The following is a 21,621-nucleotide window of genomic DNA, read 5'->3' as shown; positions in this document are numbered from 1 at the left end:
GAGTTTGGACTCTTTCAACAGAGGCCTAATCAGACTCCAAGGGGGAGGTACCCCAAATAGTAGAGCCATAGAGGATAGTTAGCTTGACTAAGGAGTCAAGAAGGGACATCTTAGTCATGGTGTCCTAGAAGTGGTGTTGAAAGTATTGTTGCTCAAGAATAGCAAGGGAGTCCCTTGTTGACTCTAGGCTACATGGTTGGTCTTAGGATGAACTGAGGTCCAAAAATCTTAACCCCCAAGTAAGTATATGAAGATGCAATCTCAATCTCTCTACCTTGGAACTAAAAATGGAGGTGTGATGTCCTCAAACAATTGAAGACCATAACTCGAGTCTTGCCTAGATTTACAATTAGCTCATATGATTCATAGAAAGAGGCCAAGACATCGGCATTGAAGACCATCAGGGGAAGATGCTAGGAGAATCACATCATCAATAAATAGGAGAATAGAGATCAACACCTGATGTAAGTAACAACCATCACCAGGGAGCGAGCAATCACGGAGAAATGCCTCAAGCTCATTGATATAGATGCCAAAGAGAGGGGGGGGAGAGGGTAGACCTATTTCACCTCGATAGTGCTCTCAATAGGGTCAGAGAAGCCCTATAAAGCCCTAAATTTGCCCACAAAACACTCACATAACCTCATAATAGTTGTAAAGAGAATCTCTAAGATCCAGATGTCCCTAAGACACTGAAAGAGAGCCACCCGAGGAATAAAGTTGAAGGCTTTGCTAAAGTCAACAAAACAATAGTAAACTTTCTTCGAGTAGTGGCGAGCCTCTTCAATGATGGCTTGTAAGGTCAAATGTGATCAATGGTCTGAAAAACTATACAAAACCTAGGATCAAGCTCTTTGGATAGCATACCATTTAGCACAGTCGCATAGAGTTTGGTGAAGGTATGCCCAACCATGATGGTCCTATAGTTCCTGGGATCAGAAGCTGACCCAGATTTATGGATCAGATAGATAATTTATCATGACCAAGAGTTGGGAAAGCTAACACAAACTACTCAATTAAAGAGCACTATAAGAAAGGGACCTAGGACAGAGATACCCAACTTGAAGAATTCAGCTTGGAATCCTTCCTCATCTGGAGTTCTACTCTTGTTCATAACTCTAACTGCCTCACAAATGTGGGAAAAGGAGAAGAGGTGACAACGGGTGGGGGGAGGATGAGATAGAGAGGGGGCTAGCTAGGAATATCATATAGGGTGGAGGTGTGGGAGGCAAGGGAGCGAAGTTCCAAAGTGGAGGAGGAAGGGGGTGGTGAGGAAACATGGTGCACCAAAAGAGCTTTGGAGACTAGAAGAACATGGAACATGGCACAAAGAGATCTATACTGCTGCAAAGTGAACTTCTATTTCTTATGGCAAAGAAAGTGGCAGTAGTTGAGCCTCAACTAAGAGTAAAAGGAGGAAGAAGTGGGTGGAGCAGAGCGAAGAATGCAGTAAAAGGATTTGCAGTCTTCATTAAACCATTGGTTCATGGGGTAAGACCTACAAGTGGGGCGAAGGGTGAGCGAGGAGGTGCAGTGGGGAATGGAGAGAAGGGTAGACTCCCACAAGGTGGACACAAGTGAGTTGAAAATGGAGGTGACATCCCCAGAGTCAAATAAGGGGTCCTGGGGGAGAAGTCATCTGAGGTGATGGATGAAGAGCTCCACATTACAATCGGTGAAGCAAAAAGAAGTGCAAGCATGTGGGGGGGGGGGGGGGGGGGGGGGGGGCAGAGGGGAGAGGCTGCTAGAAGATGAGGGGCAAGAAGAAGTGAATGAGCAAGGGAGAGGAGGTGTCAAGGGTCCCCAAAGGGTGATGCTAAGGAGGGCATGGTCATCCAGAGGAAGGTGAGAGATGGTAAAGTGATAAATGAGAGGGAGGAAGGAGGGCGTAGAGAGAACATAGTCCACAATGCTAGCACCACCACCATTTGGCCAAAAAGTGAAGAGTTTGGAGCCAGGAAAGCAAGGGAGCCCATTCAAAATCACTAAGTCAGATGATTCACAAAGCTGAAATAAATTTTGACCATACCTAGTGAGGGGCCCTTGACGATCCTCAAAGAGCTGATGCAGACACGTGGAACCAAGATCAGAAGCAGTCGTGCACATGGTATCAACCCTATGATCATGAGGGGAGGCTATAGGTCTCTAGCCCATGTGTTAAAGTCTCCCAAAATGATGATGTCCCCCATGACAGAGAATCTAGTAATGTGCTCAAGAAGGTCCTCATAGGGGCCCCCACCCTTAGTGTTGTGAACTGCATAGTACAAAGATGTTGGCAGGAAGTAGAAGATAGTGATAGAGGTATATCTATAGAGTGAGGTCCCTCGATCAATGTGAATCCACATGAACCTAGCATAGTTTTTAGAGTGAACCAAGGAGATAGTACTAAAAAGGTGGTCCCAAATAAGATAAATGACCCCACCAGAACCTCTGACCCCACCAGAGCACCGAAGAGGAGATCCACTAATAGCCAAAAATATTGGGAAGAGGATGAATGGGACTCTCATGTATCTCTGTAATAAAAAGAATGTCGATAGAACCAATAGCATCGTTAAGTAAGCTAGGCATAGACCAAAGGATACCATTACCATTCCATTAGTTGAGGCACAAAGAGCGTGTGCTCAACTATCATTGAGCCCCTCATTTGGCCTTAGAGGCCACCCTCGAAACCCAACCTATAGGAAAGGTGTCGCAGATTACTGCTTTAAGATTTCTAATAACTACATATTTACCCTCTTATCTAGCCACCACAATGAGGGCACAAGCTTGCTTGAGTTCTACCACTTGTGATTGGGTGAGATCCTCATCTAGATAGATCTTAGGGGAAAGAGAGAATAAAATTCTCTTTGCTTTAAGATCCCGCAACCTATCAGAGAGGGAGAGGAACTAGATGAAGAGAGTGTCATCTAGGCCTAACCAACACCTATCAATAGTGATGTCTGAATTGTCCACCTGATCCTTGAGGAAAGTGTATCCAGTAGTTGAGGGATCATTAATGGAGGGAAGACCATGGACCTTTAGGTTTAGTTCATGGGTCTACCTAACCCACTCATCATTCATCTTCCCTTGCACTAAATTCTCAACACCTAAAAGGGAAGCCTCAGTAACAGAGCTATGTAAAGAAGCCCAAGACTACACCTTCAATTCAGTCTCCATTAACAGTGAAGAATGCCTATCCACTATCTTTGATTGTTTCTTGTTGATAGTGTCTAACTCCCTGAGCTACATGGTAGCAGAGTCTAGATTAGCCTTGAGGCTTGTATTTTTAGTGACTAGAGATTGCATAGTATCTTGTAGAGTGTGGTTCTTAGATTCTAACAAAGTCAATCATTCTACGAGCTTAATATAGAGTGAAGTTGATTGAGCAACAACATTTTGCAAGAAAACATTAGTAGACTCTAGTGTAGTCAAGCGATCAGCGAGCTATTAGAGTGTAATTAAGGGTGTCATAGCTCATAAAGAAGGAAGGTATGCCCGCAAAAAGAAAGTGCCCCTGGAAATTCACAATTTTACCACAGACAAAGCATTCTGTCAAACACCTATTACAATGCCACCAAATACCTCCGCACAATAGTGAATAGAAGCACAGTTCACCAGTCAGACATTTTGTCAAATGGTTCACATGTAAAGAACCAAATGCTACATTCTCATGTGTTATGGCACTCGTGTGTTAAAGGAAGCAAGGGCATGATGGGCAGGCTCTGACAGTCACAACTCATATTAGGAGAGTGATTGAGAGTGGATTGGCCCAAAGGCATGCAGACACAATTTAGGGCTCTAACATTCATAGCTCATGACAAGGAGAGTAGATTGGCCTTGCAAATAGAGCATGGCCCTGGCTCTACGGCACCCGACACTAGCCCTGGCACACAACTCGGCTCATGGCAATGGAAGAAGAGAGCTCACAGTAATGGAAGAAGAAAACCCTCAGCAGTAGTTCCATTAATATTGAGGATATACAAGATGATTCCAAAGAAGGTATATAGGAGGATTCCAAAATACTAAGTTTAGATAGCAGCAATTTTACTTCCCATTCTCATGAGTTTGTTGCATATAGTCTTGAAGAAGTTGATGACATAGACCCAGTCATTGTTGATAACCCCTTTTCTGAGATGAGTGCTGATTTGATTTTAGATAACCCACTCTTTGAATTGGATGATGAGGAGGCTCTTGATCTTGATGACACAAATGAAATGAAAAGCTCAATCTTGGAGTATGATTGTGAAGTTGAGCATACACTTGGTAGGTCAACCACTCAAGAGTTGTCGCTTATGGGCATGGATGGCACATATACTTCTATTAAGAGGTGGCCTCATGGCTTCCTTGATGGGGAAAAAATAACCATTCTGATTGGTGACTTTATACTCTTCAATCCATTGAGGATTAGTGCCTATCCTTGTGGGGTGCTTATGATTGATCCAAGCTTTTCACTATCTAGATTAGGTTTCCAACAGTATGGGAGTGTTGGGAGATGCTCCTACAGGTTAGCGATGGAGTGGGGAGTGTTTGTTGTTGATTAGAATTGGTTTGATAGCATGTTTGATATCACTTGTGTTGCTGGTCAGAGTTATGATAGTGAGATAGGGTGGCCATTGTTGATAGCTTTTTAGCATGCAAGATATTACTCACCCATTGTTATGGTGTCCTGCATACATAGAGGGTTACTTGATAGTGATGGTGATAATATGAAGTTCTTCTACATCACACACAGTACAACATATGTTTGGTTATGGGACCCAGGTATTGATTTGCGAAATACATCACTTTACACAGACTTGCATATATTGATTCATGGTTTGGAGTGTTTGGGCATTTTTAGAACAATTGGTTGTATGCTTGAGAGATATGGAGGGTCGCATGTTGTGGTTCAACATGTTATCTTATCAATTTCCCTGGATTGCATCAAGATCAAGCGTTATTAGTAGTGACCTCACTGAAAGGCATTGGCAATATGGATTTGTACATCTATATAGATGGGTGTCATATGAATATGTTGCATTTTTTTTTTTTTTGAAATTGGTATGGAATCCAAGAATTGACATGTATAATGCATTCCTCCAGTGGATTCATGGTGAGATGCTACACTTTGAATATCTTGATGTTTATATCAAAGTAGCACAGTAGTTGAGTGGAGCAGTGTGTTCGAGACTGATGTGGGAATTCAACAATTGGTTTTTAGTATGTAGATGCAAATTGCTTGAGGAAAATCAATCTCCTAGAAGAAAGGATTTGTAATGTCCCTTTTCTAGGATGACAGACATTTGTTCATGGATTGGCCTACTACTAGAGTTCCCATAGGCCAATAGAGTGTGTAGGGGACACGTATAGGGCATATAGACCTAGACATGAGCTTTTCAGGCTGGTTTGGGTAGTCAATAACAAGTTTGTAAAACTTAGGAGGAATCCCTAATTTTATGGGACTAATTGGGAGTTGTCTAGGAGGGTTCCAAAGACCACTGGGGACATTTTGGAGACATTGGACACATCTCCTAATCTTTAGGAAGAACTCCCACTTCATTGGCACATTATGATGATGCACACAACAGAGGAGATTCATTAGTACTTAGCTTCAGAGTGACAGACTCAATCTCCTACTTTTTAGGAGGTAGTTCCTTGATTGTAGGAGGAGATTCCTACCTTTTAGGAGGTTGTGACATTTTTCAAAGTTGAGGTTCTATGAGATCACCACCTAATCTCAATTCCAGGAGATTTGGGTGTGTTCCCTATTTCTTAAGAATATACCTAGATTTGAGGATGAGACTGTCAGTTGGCCCAAGTTGTCTGACATCAGTTACAGGTGGGTGACAAACTCTGTTTCATGTTTTGGAGGTGTTTGGGTTGTTCTTTGGCTAATTGGGAATTATTTTAATATATTTAAATATTCTCCTAAGTTAGAGTTTTAATAATTTAAATAAGGCTAAGTGTTTAGCCATTTTGGAGTAATAAGGATTTTTTTGGCTCTATCTAGATCGATTTTCCTATGTGTGATAGCTCGTTGGAAAGAGCCCAGTCATTACTATTTGATTATCATTTACAAGCACCTATTTGATGCTTGGATTTATTTGTCATTAATAAAGTAATGATTTCTTTATATTTGGATGACTTTATTGGGGAAAATAATGTTATATTATAAAGTTCAAATGAATTCTAGTTTAGGGTTCTTTTAGGGTTACAATTTCCTTGGAGAGGGATATAAGGAGAAGACAACCTAAAGGTGAGTATCTTATATCATTTTGTCAACCCATTTTGGACGTCGTTGCTCTGGAAGAGCATTCCTCACCTAGGACGCAAACCCTAGTGCCAAGAGCAGATTTGTCAAGACGTAGCCCTCAACAAGATCAGATTTGAAGTTCTTATGCATATGGTTTGATCAAGGCAGAGGATCAATTTATAGTATTGCAGTCACCCTTTGCAAGCAGTGGAATTTTAGGGAAGGCGACCACTTTGGTTCAGCCTCGTGTTTCTTTATAGTAGCTTATGTGAGGAATTATGGGGTGTTTATTTGCAACAAACTGGAGTTGTATTATTGTAGCAGCTTGGGCTTTATCATTTGAACTTGTTTGATTGTAGTTGGTTATCGTCTTTAGCTGGCATCAACCTTGTTTGAAGTACATCTATATTGATACTATTCTAAAATAACTCAAGCTTTGTTGGTATGGTTTTAGAATCATTTCCTTATTAGTATGTATTGTTGCATATGATCTCTATCACTTTTATTTTATCAATTATTGTTATTTATTCATTATTATACCTATATTCTGAAAAATACAAAAAGAAGCAACATTCTTCTGCAACTTTTGTCTAGCTCGATAAGATCAAAGAAAAATCTATAGGAATATATAATTTATATAATTAAACATTATAGCAGTAGTAGAGCAAATATCCATTTGAGATATTTCAGTGATGTTGTTAGCTATTGAGAGAAGTTGTAGGATTTACAAAAGGAGACTGGGATCCCACTTCTAGAATATTAAAGGTACGTATCCCAAGCATATAATGCAACTCTTTGATGGTTTTATTGAAAAGAAGAGGATATATCTGATAGAAATGGCTAATCAATGGGCCAAATGAGAAGCGAGATTAGGGAAAAGCTTGTAGGAGAAGAAAACGTGTTCATCTAAAAAGGATGTCATGAAGAAAGAATAAATAATTAGTGACACAGTCAAAACCACCACAATTCTCTTCATGCCCTCTTATTAGGAGCTCTCAATCATGGTGTTCATGGGTAGGGAGGAAGATAGAAATGTGTTTTTAAAATTATAATATTTGATTAAATTACCTTTACTCCAAGCTTATATAAACATTTGGAATAGTTATAAATGTGATAACTTTGGAGAAAGGGTTTGTGCTCCAACTTCAGTGTGGACAAGGTAATGGTATTGCTAATGTGTGTGGGAATTATGGTGATCATGGCTCACATGGAACACATCGACCTCTGCTTTAGAGAAACCCCATGCCAAGGGAGGTGTGGTTAGTATGCGATGAACAATCTCAACTATCCCAGATCAACCAGTGGCTACGGGGCAATGTTAAATAGTGGAAGTCTTTTATATCTTAATAAACATGTTTATTGTTTTATGGTCTTAAAGTCTTTAAAAAAAAAATCTAATGTCCTATGTTCTCAAAGTCTTTTGTTAATCAAATTTACTAAAAAGAAGTGATCCTGCAATATAGGAACTATAAAGACAACTTTTCTACAGACCATCAGAGGGAATTGATAGGAGATGATGAGAATTGTTGGAGTAATAATGATTTGTCTAATATTGGCGAGGGTTACTATGCAAAATGCATTGATCTCTCAGAAGAGAAGGAGCTTGATATTTGGAATGCTATTAAGTTTGGAACAAGTAACATACCAATCCCACAAAATATTTCAAACAGGATTGAAAATCTTTAATGGTTTGTAATTAAGGATTCAATTTTGTTGTCCTTGGTTATGGCAGTGTTGGAGAATGTTATATTTGAAGAATATACAAGGGAAGTGGACTACTTTGATAAGTCTATTACTGGTAAAGAAAATCATATTGCTTTTCGTTTGGGTTTTTAGAAATTATTTGCTTTGAATTGAACTTGAGCTCTAGTTAAGTCAAATTTTTGACTTGTATAGAGAACACAAGAGCATCTTATCCCATTGAGTATATACCAAATGCAAAGATTCCTTGTTTTGGGCCTCATCCAAAGAACATTGTGCTGCTAGCTTGTGATGCATTTGGAGTATAACCATGAGATAACAAGCTCACACTTGCACAAACAATGTGTCATTTTATTACTGGATACATTACTCTAGTTAGCTTTAGAACTCAATCTCAATCTTACCGTGAAAGTTCTAGAGTTCAATATAAAGTGATTTGTGAGAAAAGAGATATATTGTTTTCTTATTAGTTGTGATTTACATCTAGTTTAATAAGTACTTTATAAATTGTATATAGATTATAAAAATCTTGTCATTCCAACATCAACAATAAACCAATACAAGATTCTTATAAGTAGTATACTTGAAATCATTTATGAAAGACCAGAAGCCGCTACATAGAAATCTACTTTAACATGTAGAAACCCCCTCCCCCTTCCCAATCATGAAAGATTAAGAGTTACAACTTATTATTGCACTTCAGATGTTCCTACAAAGAACTAAACTCATGCTTCCAAAATAAAATAAAAACTAATATTTCAAGCAACAAGTCAAATTGTGATACTCAAGATCATTTCCATGGGTAGATCAGTTTGACTCATTAAATACACAGTTAAATCCAGATAACAATATCACATTTTAGTTTTATGAAACATCACTATTATGACTAATGTATATGTGGATTTATCTTCAAATTCAATGATCTCATGAATTATTCAAATGCCTAAAGGTTGCAAGGACAGAAGATGGAATAAAGGAGCCCAAAGCCACATTCTCAACTTGTTTTGGAGCAACATTTATCATGTTATACCCCACAAAGTACGTTGCAATGCTTGCTTAGACAAGGCAACAACATGGCACTACTGCCCAGTTGGTCAACACTGGTTGGTCTAGTAGAAGGTAAGTCCAAGACTATTTGTTAATTTCTAGTAGTTACTTATTATTGAAGTCTCATTGAAGAACTATAGAATATGGATACTATCTACAACTAATCTAGAAAAAAAATATAGACATTTGACATACAAATTGATATCAATAATGTTGAAAATTCATGTAAATAATACACTAATAAGATATGGGATATTGAAGGAATGGATGGAGTATTGACTATCGATATCAATTAATAAGAATAATGATATCCTATGAAATCTATAAACATATTTTGGTCTATAGTTTCACAAAAAGTTTGTTTCCTTGGAGATGAAGTACGTAGTCAATGTAAGGAAAATCTTCCAATATTTTGTAAATGATTTATCAAGAAAATCTTGAGCAAAATCATGTTGGACTGTACCAATCCTTCATATACTTCCATATAATTTTGTAGCAATATATCTAACAATGTTGAACCTTCAAAAGATTTCATATGATTATGCATATGCTTATTTTTACTCATATGTAATGACTCCCACTTGTTTACATAAATCATACAACTATGGTGTGGGCAAGAGAATAAAGCTTGCATACACTAGGAGCATAATTGATGCCATTCAAATGGGTCCTTGTTAAAGGCTAATTACATCCAGACATCCATATTTGGTCTAAACATTCCAGACCATTTTTCTTTTATTTGATTCTTTAAAATGCATTTATATGTATTGTTTATTAGCATCAATATGTAAAATTTTAAGGGACTTTAGGCAAAATTATCCAATTAAAAACATGTATTTATAAGAGTCAATGCTTGCACACAAGAACACCGAGTACCCTAATAATGTATACTCCCTTGGAAGGTAGTAAAATATATCTTGATTCTATATAAATGTAAAGAGAATTATTTGATTGTTGATCATACAAGATCTTTTACATTGGTTCCCATTAGGTCCTAATAATAATAAAAAGTTGGCCTACATTACGTAGAACTTGACACTTAAGGAAAGAGACATGCGAGGTGTCTCTATTTTGTGGGTGTTTGAGAGTTGAAGTTCATTGAGTAACTATTACATTTTTGTATTGAAAAGTTTAGAGCATTGGTCTTTTTTATGCCTCTATGTAATACATAAATTTTTAATGTATTATTTTATTTTGTCTATACCCTTGGTATTAGTGGATTTATAAGGTTTGGTTTAACACCGCACTAAAATCCAAAACGTGAGCCTATCGTACCAAGATCAATGGGGTTTATGCAAAGATGGTGGAATTGAAAACACAAGATGTAAAAGTAAATAGAATATACATATTTAGTAGAAACACTCTAATTATTTTAGTGCAAAATTATGCAAGTAAGATAATTCATTTATAGTAATTGTCAACACTAACACCTTTGAAGCCATGCCTATTGGTGTTGCTATTAAAGTGAGTTTAATTATGGAGGAAACTTCATAGTTAAGTGTGCCTGATCTAGAGTAGTATTGGGATAGGTGACCTCCTAGGAAGTCCTGGTGCTTCACCTCTATGAGCATCACCTAGACACAATAAGTGCTAAGTTTTCCATTTATTCTCATAAAAGATGGGTTCTTATGAACCAATACTCATGAAACGTGAGTCGGTGAATTTGACTCAAACAATATACAATTGAATCCTAGTCGCAATATCACAAAATTATATAAACAAAAATATATATATTATTTTGAAAGCATATGAAAAACAAGCTGATATGTTTAAGAATTTAGTGAACTTTAAAGAATTTGCCATATTACAATCTCCAAATAAGAAAAATTGTAACACTAATGAAATAGCATCCACATCCATAAAGAACCGTCAAAACATACACATTACATTCCTTACCAATATAAAATATTGATAATTCTTGATGGTTCTATATTGCTAGATAGAAGTTACAATGATATCAATGGATGGTGTAAAATCTCACCATCTAACATATTGCTAAGTAAACCAAGATGATATCTAAAAGCTAATCTAACTATTGAAACACTCGCCAACTATATTGAAAGATACCAAGAGACTCAAAATAAAAACCATAGTTATAAGTATCACATTTATATGCCTACTCCACCAAAGCATTCCACATGATTCTTCAAACAAGATTGAAAAAGTTGAAATATTTAAATAATATATGTCTCAACTTATGTCTATAGGTCTACAAACATTTTCCAAGTTCAAGAAGATCCTCAAATCAAATTCTCATTCTCTCTCCTATTTGTCCTTCATATATGGAAGTTAAAACAACATTCAAAAGTAATACACACTTTATACAATCAATAGTAAATATATACTCTATACACTTATGACATAATATGCAACATCTCATCAATATCTTAACAATGGCTTAAACTTCATTAGTTCCCAAGCCTCTTCTACATTTCTTTTCATTCTATAATAAATGTATATTAATTTAAGAATAATTAAATTTAACTATTTCAAGTTAACAATGTTTAATTTGCTTCTTTTTTTTTTTGTATCTCTTAAGTTTCCTTTCATATATTCAGATTAAATGTCTAATGAAATAATATATGTGAACAACCATATTATATAGACTTGCACCTTTTGTCACTATTGGCTACCCCTTGCTCCTTCAAGTGCAAGTGCTAGTTATAAAAAGGGGCGTTACTCATAAGGTGTATTGAAACAAGAGGAAACTCTGGTACAATTATGCTATTTAACATATTCATGCAAGGACCGTAAACAGTAACACAAACACAAAAATAACTAAAAATTTAAGGATTACATAATAGTTGTAGGAGGAAAGATTCTATCCAAAAAGGTATATAAGCCTCCCCCGAGGAGAAATGCTCCGCTGCAATAAGAAAATTTTGAATTGCTTATGAATTTTGAATCATAAAAACCTTTATTGAGTACATGCTATCATTTTGAAAATAGAAAATTATTCAATATCCATAAATGATTTTTCTCTCCTCTTTTTCTTCTCAACTTTATACAAATTTCAGATATCACTTAATAGAAACCACATTAGCCAAATTGAATGTCATATTTGAAGATAAAAGGTCTAACAAATGTTAGGACTAAATAAAAAATGAAAGACTACAACTTATATATAACTTGTTTATATAAAAAGAGATTGATAGATTTCAATAGAATAAGAATGTGTAATAGTGATGTAATAAAGAAAATTAGTAAAATAAAATAATATGTTAACACGGTCCTAGCCATTATATCAGGTATAGTGGAGTTTTGAAAGGGTGGCAAATCACTTAATTATAGATAAAATAAAATTGTTGAGGATCTATGAATGTACAATGACAAAGACATGCAAATATCTAATGAAAAACCCTTGCAACAACAAACATCGTTCAACAATCTAAGTATGTGTTGTGCACAATGGTAAATTGAAAACATAACTAAAGTGTTAAGAAGAGTGGCCAGATCTCTTGCATGACAAACATGAACTACAAAAACATAAAGGTGTATGCATTGTAAAGCACTCGGTATAAAATTGAAGGATTAATTGTATTCCATACATAATTTTTAATTAAGTTAAATATAAAAAGGGTCAAGACTCGTAACAAAAAGTCATTGAGGTAAAGAAGGCTAGTTTCACACCTTTCTCTTACTAAGATGAATATGAGAGTCATCTAGACTTGTTCAACTAGGTCATTAAAGGGGGAAAAAAAAAGACAATTCTCACAAATAGTGAGATTGAAACCTGAACTAGAAAAAATGATAGATTTACTAGATGTACCTTAAGGCATACTATTCATAGTATAGAAATTAAAAACTTTCCTTCAAAAGTAGTTTTTCTTGTAGAGGAGTTAGTTTGGGAAATGGCTATGTAGAGATCAAGATGCACTATCAAATAAAATATTTCATTAATGAAAATTTTAGAAATAATAGTAACTTTAATCCGTCCACATTTCTCTCTTCTTTCACTTGTTTTTTTGCAGCATGGAGACCCTCGTTAAGCTTAAGAGCTCTAACATTATATTGTGGAGCTTTTTTTCAAAACAATTGGTCTTGCAAAGTATCTTCCAAGCCTAAGTCTCAAAACTATGTTTTAAGCAGCAACTTATTTTTGGCATCCTTGAGATTTAACATGATGTCTATTCACTAGACCAATTCAAAGAGTGTTGAATGACATAGCTTTCAAACTTGTGAGTACTCTCTGCATTGATGAGTACTTTGTTTACTTGTAAGTTTTATAGACACGGGAAAATAAATTGACTTAGAAATCATGTTTTTTTCCTTTAAGATATTAAATTTTGTTAATATATTTTACAATTGAATTTGACAAAGAAAAAGTACACATGTTTTGATAAGAAATTTTATTTTTTAGTGCTCTCTATATTACCCCATTTTCATGAGTATTTATCAAGTATATAGTGAGTCTTTTCCATTCAAACGTTTTTGACTTAACAAGTATTCCTCCCAATCCGAGTCTGCGAACCATGATTTGATCATATTCCTGTACATTCTTTTGCTTTTCTATTTTCACAATTATATTGTAACATGTAAAGAGTGATGGCATAGTTTGTTAGTGTTTCTTTACTAAAGGCTATAATTTCCTTCACACTTTTCTTCTTGGTTGTTCATGAAACTCCAATTATTACCATTTATAGAATTTGTTATTAAAGTTTTTATCTTCATCCCAAATGACATCTTCAACTTTACCCCTTCCAATTAGAGGACTCATGATGGGCAACAATTTTTAGAAGTTTCTGGCTTTTGTTTCTTGGCCGCTGGCATGTCTTTGTTATGGCTTTTTATAGGCAATTGCATAGGGTCTGGACTTTATTTAAAATTATTATTTCAAATATTTTGTAAAAACTCTCAGGTTTCAGGATCCCTATAAAACCTATTTTTCTTAATCAAAAAACAATTTTTAGAAGCTACATTTTAATCTTCGATGTATGCAATTGAACTCAAGATCTCATTCTACTCCTAGTGCTACTCGGATTTGGGCTCGGGCTCCTGGTCTCCTTGGGTCTTATCCCTAAGTGATGGATTTCTTTGTACCAAGAAAGGATATCTACTCCTCTTGTCTGTTCATTCTTGTTTCCTCTCTTTGTTTTGTTGCTCGTTCTTTCTCAAACATCATTTGGTGCTCCCACTGGGTTTCTTTTCTACCCTATTGTATCTTCCAATCCCTTGGATCCTTTGTTGTTCTTTTGTCAGACATTAATATCATTATCTTATCTTATCTAAAAAAGCATAAACTTATAATGGTATTGAATTTTTCCTCCCATATGAGGAGGGAGCTATATTTAAGATTCATGTGAATTGACCATCGACAGTTGATTTCATTTGAACACTCAAACGCCTAATTAATATGGACAACAAAGGGCCTAACAAAGTACGAGATTTAGGGTTTCTTGTAGTTTACAATCACCATACACTTGTTCATATCATATATATTAGCAAAATCAATCTCAACTGTAATATTTTCTTATAAAGATATTCAATTTGGAGAAATGATAGTCTCATCTCGAGGATGTTTCAATATGTTTACTAACCTTTTTTGAGACATTTGTATTTTATAATTTTGTTTATACGATTTGTAGTACTTACACATTATAAATTACTTTTTTTCCATTTTAATTGACAAGTTTATCTTTCTTGTCACACTAAAATGAACATATCAGAAAAAAGTGATTTAGAAAGCAGTGTTGAGCAGCTAGATATTGCCTTTTATTAAGTAAAACATGTTTTGAAGGGGTCATGAAACCCAAACACAAAGCACGTGCCAAACTGAAAGATACAATACACTCTTCATAGAAATACGAGCCTGAGACACAATAGAACATAGACAGAGAAGGGGGTGCCGAACATAGCACAACCCCCACCGACACAAATTGGTGATCATGGAAAAGACAAATCCTTAATAATCCGATCATGCTACAAAAAGAAAAAGACAACAGATTTAAGATTTCCCCTTAATCCCCAACTTGTGGGAATTAGGGAAAGAAAGAGAGGGAAATTTCTTTGAATGCTTTCCTTTAACTGTAATCCAACCCTCTTTAATCTTGGTTCCCACAGAGTCTCAAGCCAGTCAATCAGCAAACCTATCGGAACCAACAAAACCATGACCATTAATGATAGGGCCAACAGTAACAAGACTATCAACACCAAATCCACCCTCCACAAAGCCTGTTTGGGTAGGACTAGCATCATTAACTTTTCCAATGGAAGCCATAATAGACTCATCAACACTGATTGGGCAGAGCTAGCACCATCAATCTTAAGTTGGTCAGTATCAGCAGCAAATGAAACACCAGAGACAGAGCTAGCCACAGGAGGGGTTAGAATAGCAGAAAACAATTGACTAGATTCAACATGATCAGAACTAGGGACAATCGCAACTACCTGTCGTTGAATAACAACAGTATCATCTAAAGGGACTTCCCCATTGAATGTAGGCTTTTTGACCACCATATGATGCTACAACAAAGCACCCTTCCACTAGGAGGGTTTCTTAGATTTGATTTATTTGCCCTCCACTTTGCAGTTCGATATTGTTATAATGATTTGCAATTTAGCGATAATGTTAGGAGGGAAAATATTAATGATAGATATTATTTTTGGATCTCGTGCAATTCAATATGTGCAAAAAATCCAATCATGTGGAAAGCCATATCTGACGAAAGTCCAGTGTACAACTTTTATAGAAAATGAGTTTATATCATAATAAAGAACGAGATGTGAGGAATTAGCTACCATGTTTGGCAAGTTAGAGAAAGTAATAGAATTCATTGATAAAGTATTATTAAAATCAATTCATAATAACACAGCAATTGAAGATCGGATAGCATCTATGATATACCACATTACGACAAAAGATTGTGGCATTTTTTAGAATATGTAAATGAATCGCTTCTATTATAAACTTCGGCACCTAGCTCTCCAAGGAGGATCACATGTCAAAATTAATGGGTCTTTGATCTGGTGGTGAAGTTGCAAGTTCTTAATGAGCCCTCCAAGAATCAAGTCTTATAGAATGAACGACTCGCCCATCAGAAATCAAGTCTTGTAGAGTGCAAGGCTCCTACAATTGTGCCCGAGGCCAATTTAGTGGAATGGATACCCCTCAATCCTTGACCATTACCCAAAGAGATTCCTAAAGCTTGTACTCCAATATCAAATAGCTGAAAAAATATTTTTGTAGAAAAAAATCTTCATTAAAAAAAAAGTCAAGCAAAGAACTTGACGCCTAGCAATCTCATTTCATCTAGCAACTTTTGTAAAACTAATTAAAATATAACTCAATATGACAGAGTAATAGTTGAAAAGCATTGGAACCAAAAATTGACTACAATGGAGCCAAATTGATGATGAATAGTGTGAATCGGGCCTAATGTTCTCCAAATCTCATGGAGAGAACAACGATATTATTAAATAACATTGTTGAAAGTGTCATATGAGTCATCTAGAACATAACTCATCATTAACATTAAATATCCCCTCTAATAATGTTGGCACACACCCAAAAGATTAGTGCTAGCGGCTATGGAAGAACCTAAAAATGAAGACATTACGTTTCCATATTTGTATTAATTTTGCATCTGAACTAAATAATATTCTTAACATTGTATGGGGCTGCAACACATAAGGTTGCATGTTGTGTTTCTAATCTTTTGATTAAAATAACAACTTTTGTAAAATTAATTAAAAAATAACTCAATGTTACACTAGTGTAATAGTCAAAAAGCCTTGGAAGCAAAAATTGACTGCACTAGAGTGATCTTGATGATGAATAATGTGAATCGGACCTGGTGCTCTCCCCAAATCTTGGAGAAAGCGTCATAATTATTAATAACATTGGAGAACCTTATATGAGTCCTCCAGAATATAATTCACCACTAACATGAAATAACCGTTTTGATAATGTCATGAGTCATATGAGAAGAACCTAAAAATGGGGACATTACATCTCCAAAATATTAATCTTGCATTAGAACTAAAATATATTCTTAACATTGTATTGGGGTTGCAACACATAAGGTTGCATGTTGTATTTCTAGTTTTTTTTACACATGTTATTTTAGCGAAGTGACACTTATCTATACAAGCATGTCTTTACAAGGTATTTTTATAAGCATATTGCACTTTGTCATATTATACAACCTATGTATGCATAGTAATGAAAAGTCATTGCTTCAAAAAGTTGTGGTCACATAGATCTTCAGGTATTAATATTCCTTTTGTAGACCATGCTAGCTATCTTTCCACACAATCTTGCAACTTCTATGCCCAACACTAATCTAACAAATGTGTTACAACGTAACAAAAAAAAGTGTAATTTTAATACATCTACAAAAACATAAGGTATATAATTAATTGCAATTGGACATGAAAGTTTAACATATCAAAAAATTATACTTAAGCAGTTATTTTTCTACATATTTAGATTTCTCTTTTTTATTAATACAAACTATTTTGATCTAATAGTTTGCTAGGTCAAAAATCCTATGCATTTGTACATAAGTATTTATGTACACACACACACACCCACCCCTAAAGGTTGTGGAAGGTCACATCACTAGTAGAATCCTGAGAGCACATTAGACCAAAAAACACACAAGGTTCACAAGCACAATAGCCCAGAGGGGTTTGAACCTTGGCTATAGGGACACCAACAAAGTTACTTGACAACAACGTTGCATCCCATAAGACTATCACTATATATTTTTTATAATCAATTATTCCTTAAAACTAAATGTTGTGTCAATCTTTAATGAATGCTTTAGAAATAACAATTATTATTCTTGTGGAAGAAAACAAATCAAAACAAACAAAAAAAATTCAATTATAAATTTTTCATGTAGAAAAAATTTAGTTTGTTTTCCTAAGATTTGGATAGATGGTGGAAGATAGAACCTCATTGAGTTGACCCATGTTGAGTACTTTCTTAGAGAGAGTAAGCTCTGCACATAAAAAAAAATTTATATTAGACGGCTTAGCAAAATATTACTACCTAAATAATCAAATATTACTTTGGAAAAAAATGATCTTATTAATTTAAAAGATGCATAATGAAAGATTATATGATATTCATTATACATTAGAATAGCAAGTGATGCATGATTGTAATGTTCTGTCCTAGGCAGGTGATAGCTGTACAATTCGACTAGAGCAATCTTCCTTGTCCACAAGTCACCATGAGGGATCAGTATGGTAGCAGAGAATGTATTATGTGGCCATATGGTGGGAGTTGAATGCAGGAGAAGGAAGGAAATGTCTATATGGGAGTTGTGAGAGCCGTACGATGGACAAATGGAGTTCGTACGTCGTACAACTACAATCTAAGGGGTGAGCAGAAGTGAGGGAGGGTCGTATGGTGAAGACACTTGGAGAGTCGTATAGTGGGTCTAGCAGACACTAAAGCAACTGTAGGAAGTGCACAAGGCCGAACGGTCAAATTGGAAGGTCGTACAGTGGTCTTAGGAGAAAATGGAGGGTGAAAATGGAAGGCCGTATGATGTACGGTGATAGCTAGAGATGAATGATCAGAATTTGCAGACTAACAAATAGTGTGAATAAATAACCAGATTTAATGCCGATAAAAAACAAATGGAAGTACACAGAACAAGAGTAGATCGAACCAACACAATAGATATTCGCAATATGATGATGCTCTAATTTGCCAAATCCGAGCGAAGTATTACAAGCGACGAAATAGGGTGAGGGTTGAATCCCACAGAAACCAGAAATGACTAAATAGGGAAGATCTTTCACTTCTGAAATGGCAAACAACGGAGAATCCCAACAGGAATTTGTAGTACAAAGAAAATAATCCAAATTGCATGCCTAAAGACAACCTACATGCCATGCTTAAATACCCGTCGGGAACAACTAATAGCCAACGATGACACAAATTACGGAAACAAAAATAAAAATGGGTTCAAGATATATTAAATCAATCGACCCGTTACAACATTTTGATAAACAATTTATTTTATAAAAATTACATTACAGTCCTCCAGTCCCAAATTTTGTTTTTCTTCAAGCAAATGCAATGTTGGGTGTTGGAGAATGTGCTCGCCCTCCCACATTGCATCATCCAATGATAGGTGTCACCAACGTACCAAATATTCCTTCACAATGCGGTTTTGTAGGATCTTTTCAAGTAATTCAAAGATCTCAACCGGTTCCAAAATGAGCTTTCTTTCTTTATTGAGAAGTAGAAGTTCGGTAGCAACTGTGACGTTCTGCCCTACGATTTTCTTCAAACAAGTAATATGGAAGACATAATGAATACAGCTACCCTCCAGAGGTTCCAACTCGTAGGCAATTTCACCAATGCAGCGAGTTACATGATAGGGGCCATAGAATCAGGGTTTCACTTTTTCTTTTCCCTTTTCCTTCAATGAGGATTGTCGATACGGTTGGAGCTTGAGATAAACCAAGTCCCCTGCTTCGAAACTTCCCTCCAATCTGTGTCTGTTGGTGTACATCTTCTGTTGATTTTGTGCTTATTGTAAGTTTTCCTTCAAGCATCTCTGTATGTCCCGTCCCTCTTGAAGCCAGTCCCTCGCCCTTGGTTCGCGACTGTCACCTAGAACCGTGTCGATGAAGGAAAGGGGTTCATACTCGTACAGAGCTTTGAAGGGTGCCATTTCGATGGACATGTGGTGCGTGGTATTGTAGCAATATTCCCCTAGATGTATCCATTTGACCCATGCCTATTGTCCCAAAACATAGTTCTAAAGGTAACCTTCGAGCCTTTTGTTCACAATCTCTATTTGTCCATCAGTTTGCGAGTGGTAACTAGTACTTGGTGACAATTTTGTCCCTACCATCCAAAACAGTTTTGTCCAAAAGATACTGATGAATCGCCTATCCCAATCACTTACAATGTTTCAGAGTAACCCATGCAGATGAAAGACTTCTCTAAAAAATAGCTCGACAACTTGTGCGGCCTGAAATTCTGAGGGGATGGCAAAGAAATGTGCGTACTTTGTCAACTTGTCGACCACCACGAAAAATACAATCCTTTCCGTTCACCTTAGGAAGCCCCATTATGAAAATCTATCGAGATACTTTCCCACTTATGTTGTGGAATTAGCAGCAGTTGCAGTAACCCAGCAGGTAGGGCATGTTCGGATTTGTTCTGCTGGCAGACCACGCACTCTCTTACATACTACAACATGTCCCCTTTTAATCCTTTCCATGAAAACCTCTCCCGTAGACTTCTGTACATTTTGAGGAAGCCCGAATGTCCTGCCAAGGGTGAGTCATGTACTTCCTTTAGGATTTTCTACTTCAATTTAGATTCAGGCACTAGGAATATCCGACTCTTATAGTAAATGATCTCATCTACTACTTTGTACCTATCATCCTCGGTGATGCCATCCATTAGCTTAAATGCAAATGTGTTTTTGGAATATTCAACCAACAACTGTGCTTTCCAATCGGCTGAAATCTAGATTAGTAAGCAGACGGTGGGCTTTCTGGACAAAGCATTTGCAACCACATTGTTTCTTCCTTTTACATATTGAATATCAAAATCAAAGGCCTGAACTTTGTTTACCCATTTTTGTTGTCTCTCGTTAAAATCCCGTTGCTCCAAAAAGTATCTCAAGCTATTGTGATCCATGTGGGCGAAAAACTTGGCACCTACTAGATACTGTTGGTTAGTGCATGTATGATGGCCAACATCTCTTTGTCATAGATAGAATAGAGGCGTTCTGTTTGCGTAAGCTTCCTACTCTCATAAGCTATGAGGTGTCTATCTTGCATTAGTACTATGCCAATGCCTTCTTCGGATGCGTCACACTCCAAAATGAATGGTCGAGTGAAGTCAGGTAATGCTAGTACGAGACAAGTGCTCATTGCCTCTTTCAATTTATCGAAAGTGAGTTGTGCCTTTTCGTTCCACTGGAAAGACCCCTTCTTTGTCAGATCCATTAAAGGTGCACTGAGCTGAGAGAATCCTTTAACGAACCTCTGGTAATAACTGCATAGTCCAAAAAATCCTCGCAACTTCGTGAGTGATTTTGGGGGAGGCCAATCAAGGATTGCCTGAATCTTCTCCTGATGCACTTGAACTCCATATTTACTGACAACATGCCCCAGGTACAATATTTTTGTCATACTGAATTCACACTTGGACTGCTTGGCGATAAAAGACTATTCCTACATGATACTTAGGACTTCATTCAAATGCTTCAGGTGCTCCTCCCATGTCCTACTATAAATAAGATCATCAAAAAATACCAATAAGTAATTACGCAATTGTTTGTTGAAAATGTGATTCATGCATGATTAGAATGTAGCAAGTGTGTTTGTTAATTCGAATGGCATGACCAAAAACTTGTAATGTTCGTAGTGGCAACTGCAAGCCGTCTTTTCTATGTCTTCCTCCCTCATGCGGATCTTATGGTATCGAGAACTGAGATCTATTTTCGAAAAATAGACTGCGTCATGCAACTCATCTAGCAACTCGTCTATCCTTGGAATGGGATATCTATTCTTTATTTTTTTTAATTCAACACACAGTAGTCCACACACATGTGCATCATCCCATCCTTCTTTTTGACCAAAACCACAGATGATGTGAAAGCATTGGAATTGGGTCAGATCCATCCTTTCTTTAGCAATTCTTGAATTATTTTTTCAATCTCATCATTGAATTTCTTTGG

General features: G+C 36.3%; 2 protein-coding genes across 4 annotated transcripts in view; one reads left to right on the top strand and one right to left on the bottom strand.

Annotated features, from left to right (window-relative positions):
* Positions 1-1,314: 1,314 nt before the first annotated feature.
* On the top strand, positions 1,315-8,220 carry LOC149557158 (phosphoenolpyruvate carboxykinase (ATP)-like). Its single transcript, XM_089830121.1, has 4 exons — positions 1,315-1,577; positions 7,675-7,847; positions 7,944-8,009; positions 8,108-8,220. Exons 1-4 carry the CDS (start codon positions 1,315-1,317, stop codon positions 8,218-8,220), a joined length of 615 nt encoding a protein of 204 aa, XP_089686247.1.
* A 3,147-nt stretch (positions 8,221-11,367) lies between these two features.
* The window catches only part of CCDA (cytochrome c biogenesis protein family), a 197,168-nt gene continuing 186,914 nt past the window's right edge, over positions 11,368-21,621 (bottom strand). For 2 of the 3 annotated variants that reach the window (XM_089831872.1, XM_089831874.1), the window contains 2 exons: positions 17,858-17,904; positions 11,368-11,825 (listed from right to left, as the gene is read on the bottom strand). In XM_089831872.1, the coding sequence (XP_089687998.1) occupies positions 11,753-11,825; positions 17,858-17,904 (120 nt within the window). In that variant the 3' untranslated portion in view covers positions 11,368-11,752. The remainder of the gene's footprint in view (positions 11,826-17,857; positions 17,905-21,621) is intronic. The other variant, XM_089831873.1, reaches the window with a different exon arrangement.

Source organism: Cupressus sempervirens, chromosome 5, assembly GCF_028749045.1.
Source record: "Cupressus sempervirens isolate cs-2001-9-10 chromosome 5, ASM2874904v1, whole genome shotgun sequence".
NCBI classification, from domain to species: Eukaryota; Viridiplantae; Streptophyta; class Pinopsida; order Cupressales; family Cupressaceae; genus Cupressus; species Cupressus sempervirens.
Note: the sequence above shows the minus strand (reverse complement) of the source record. Positions and strands in the feature narration are given on the sequence as shown.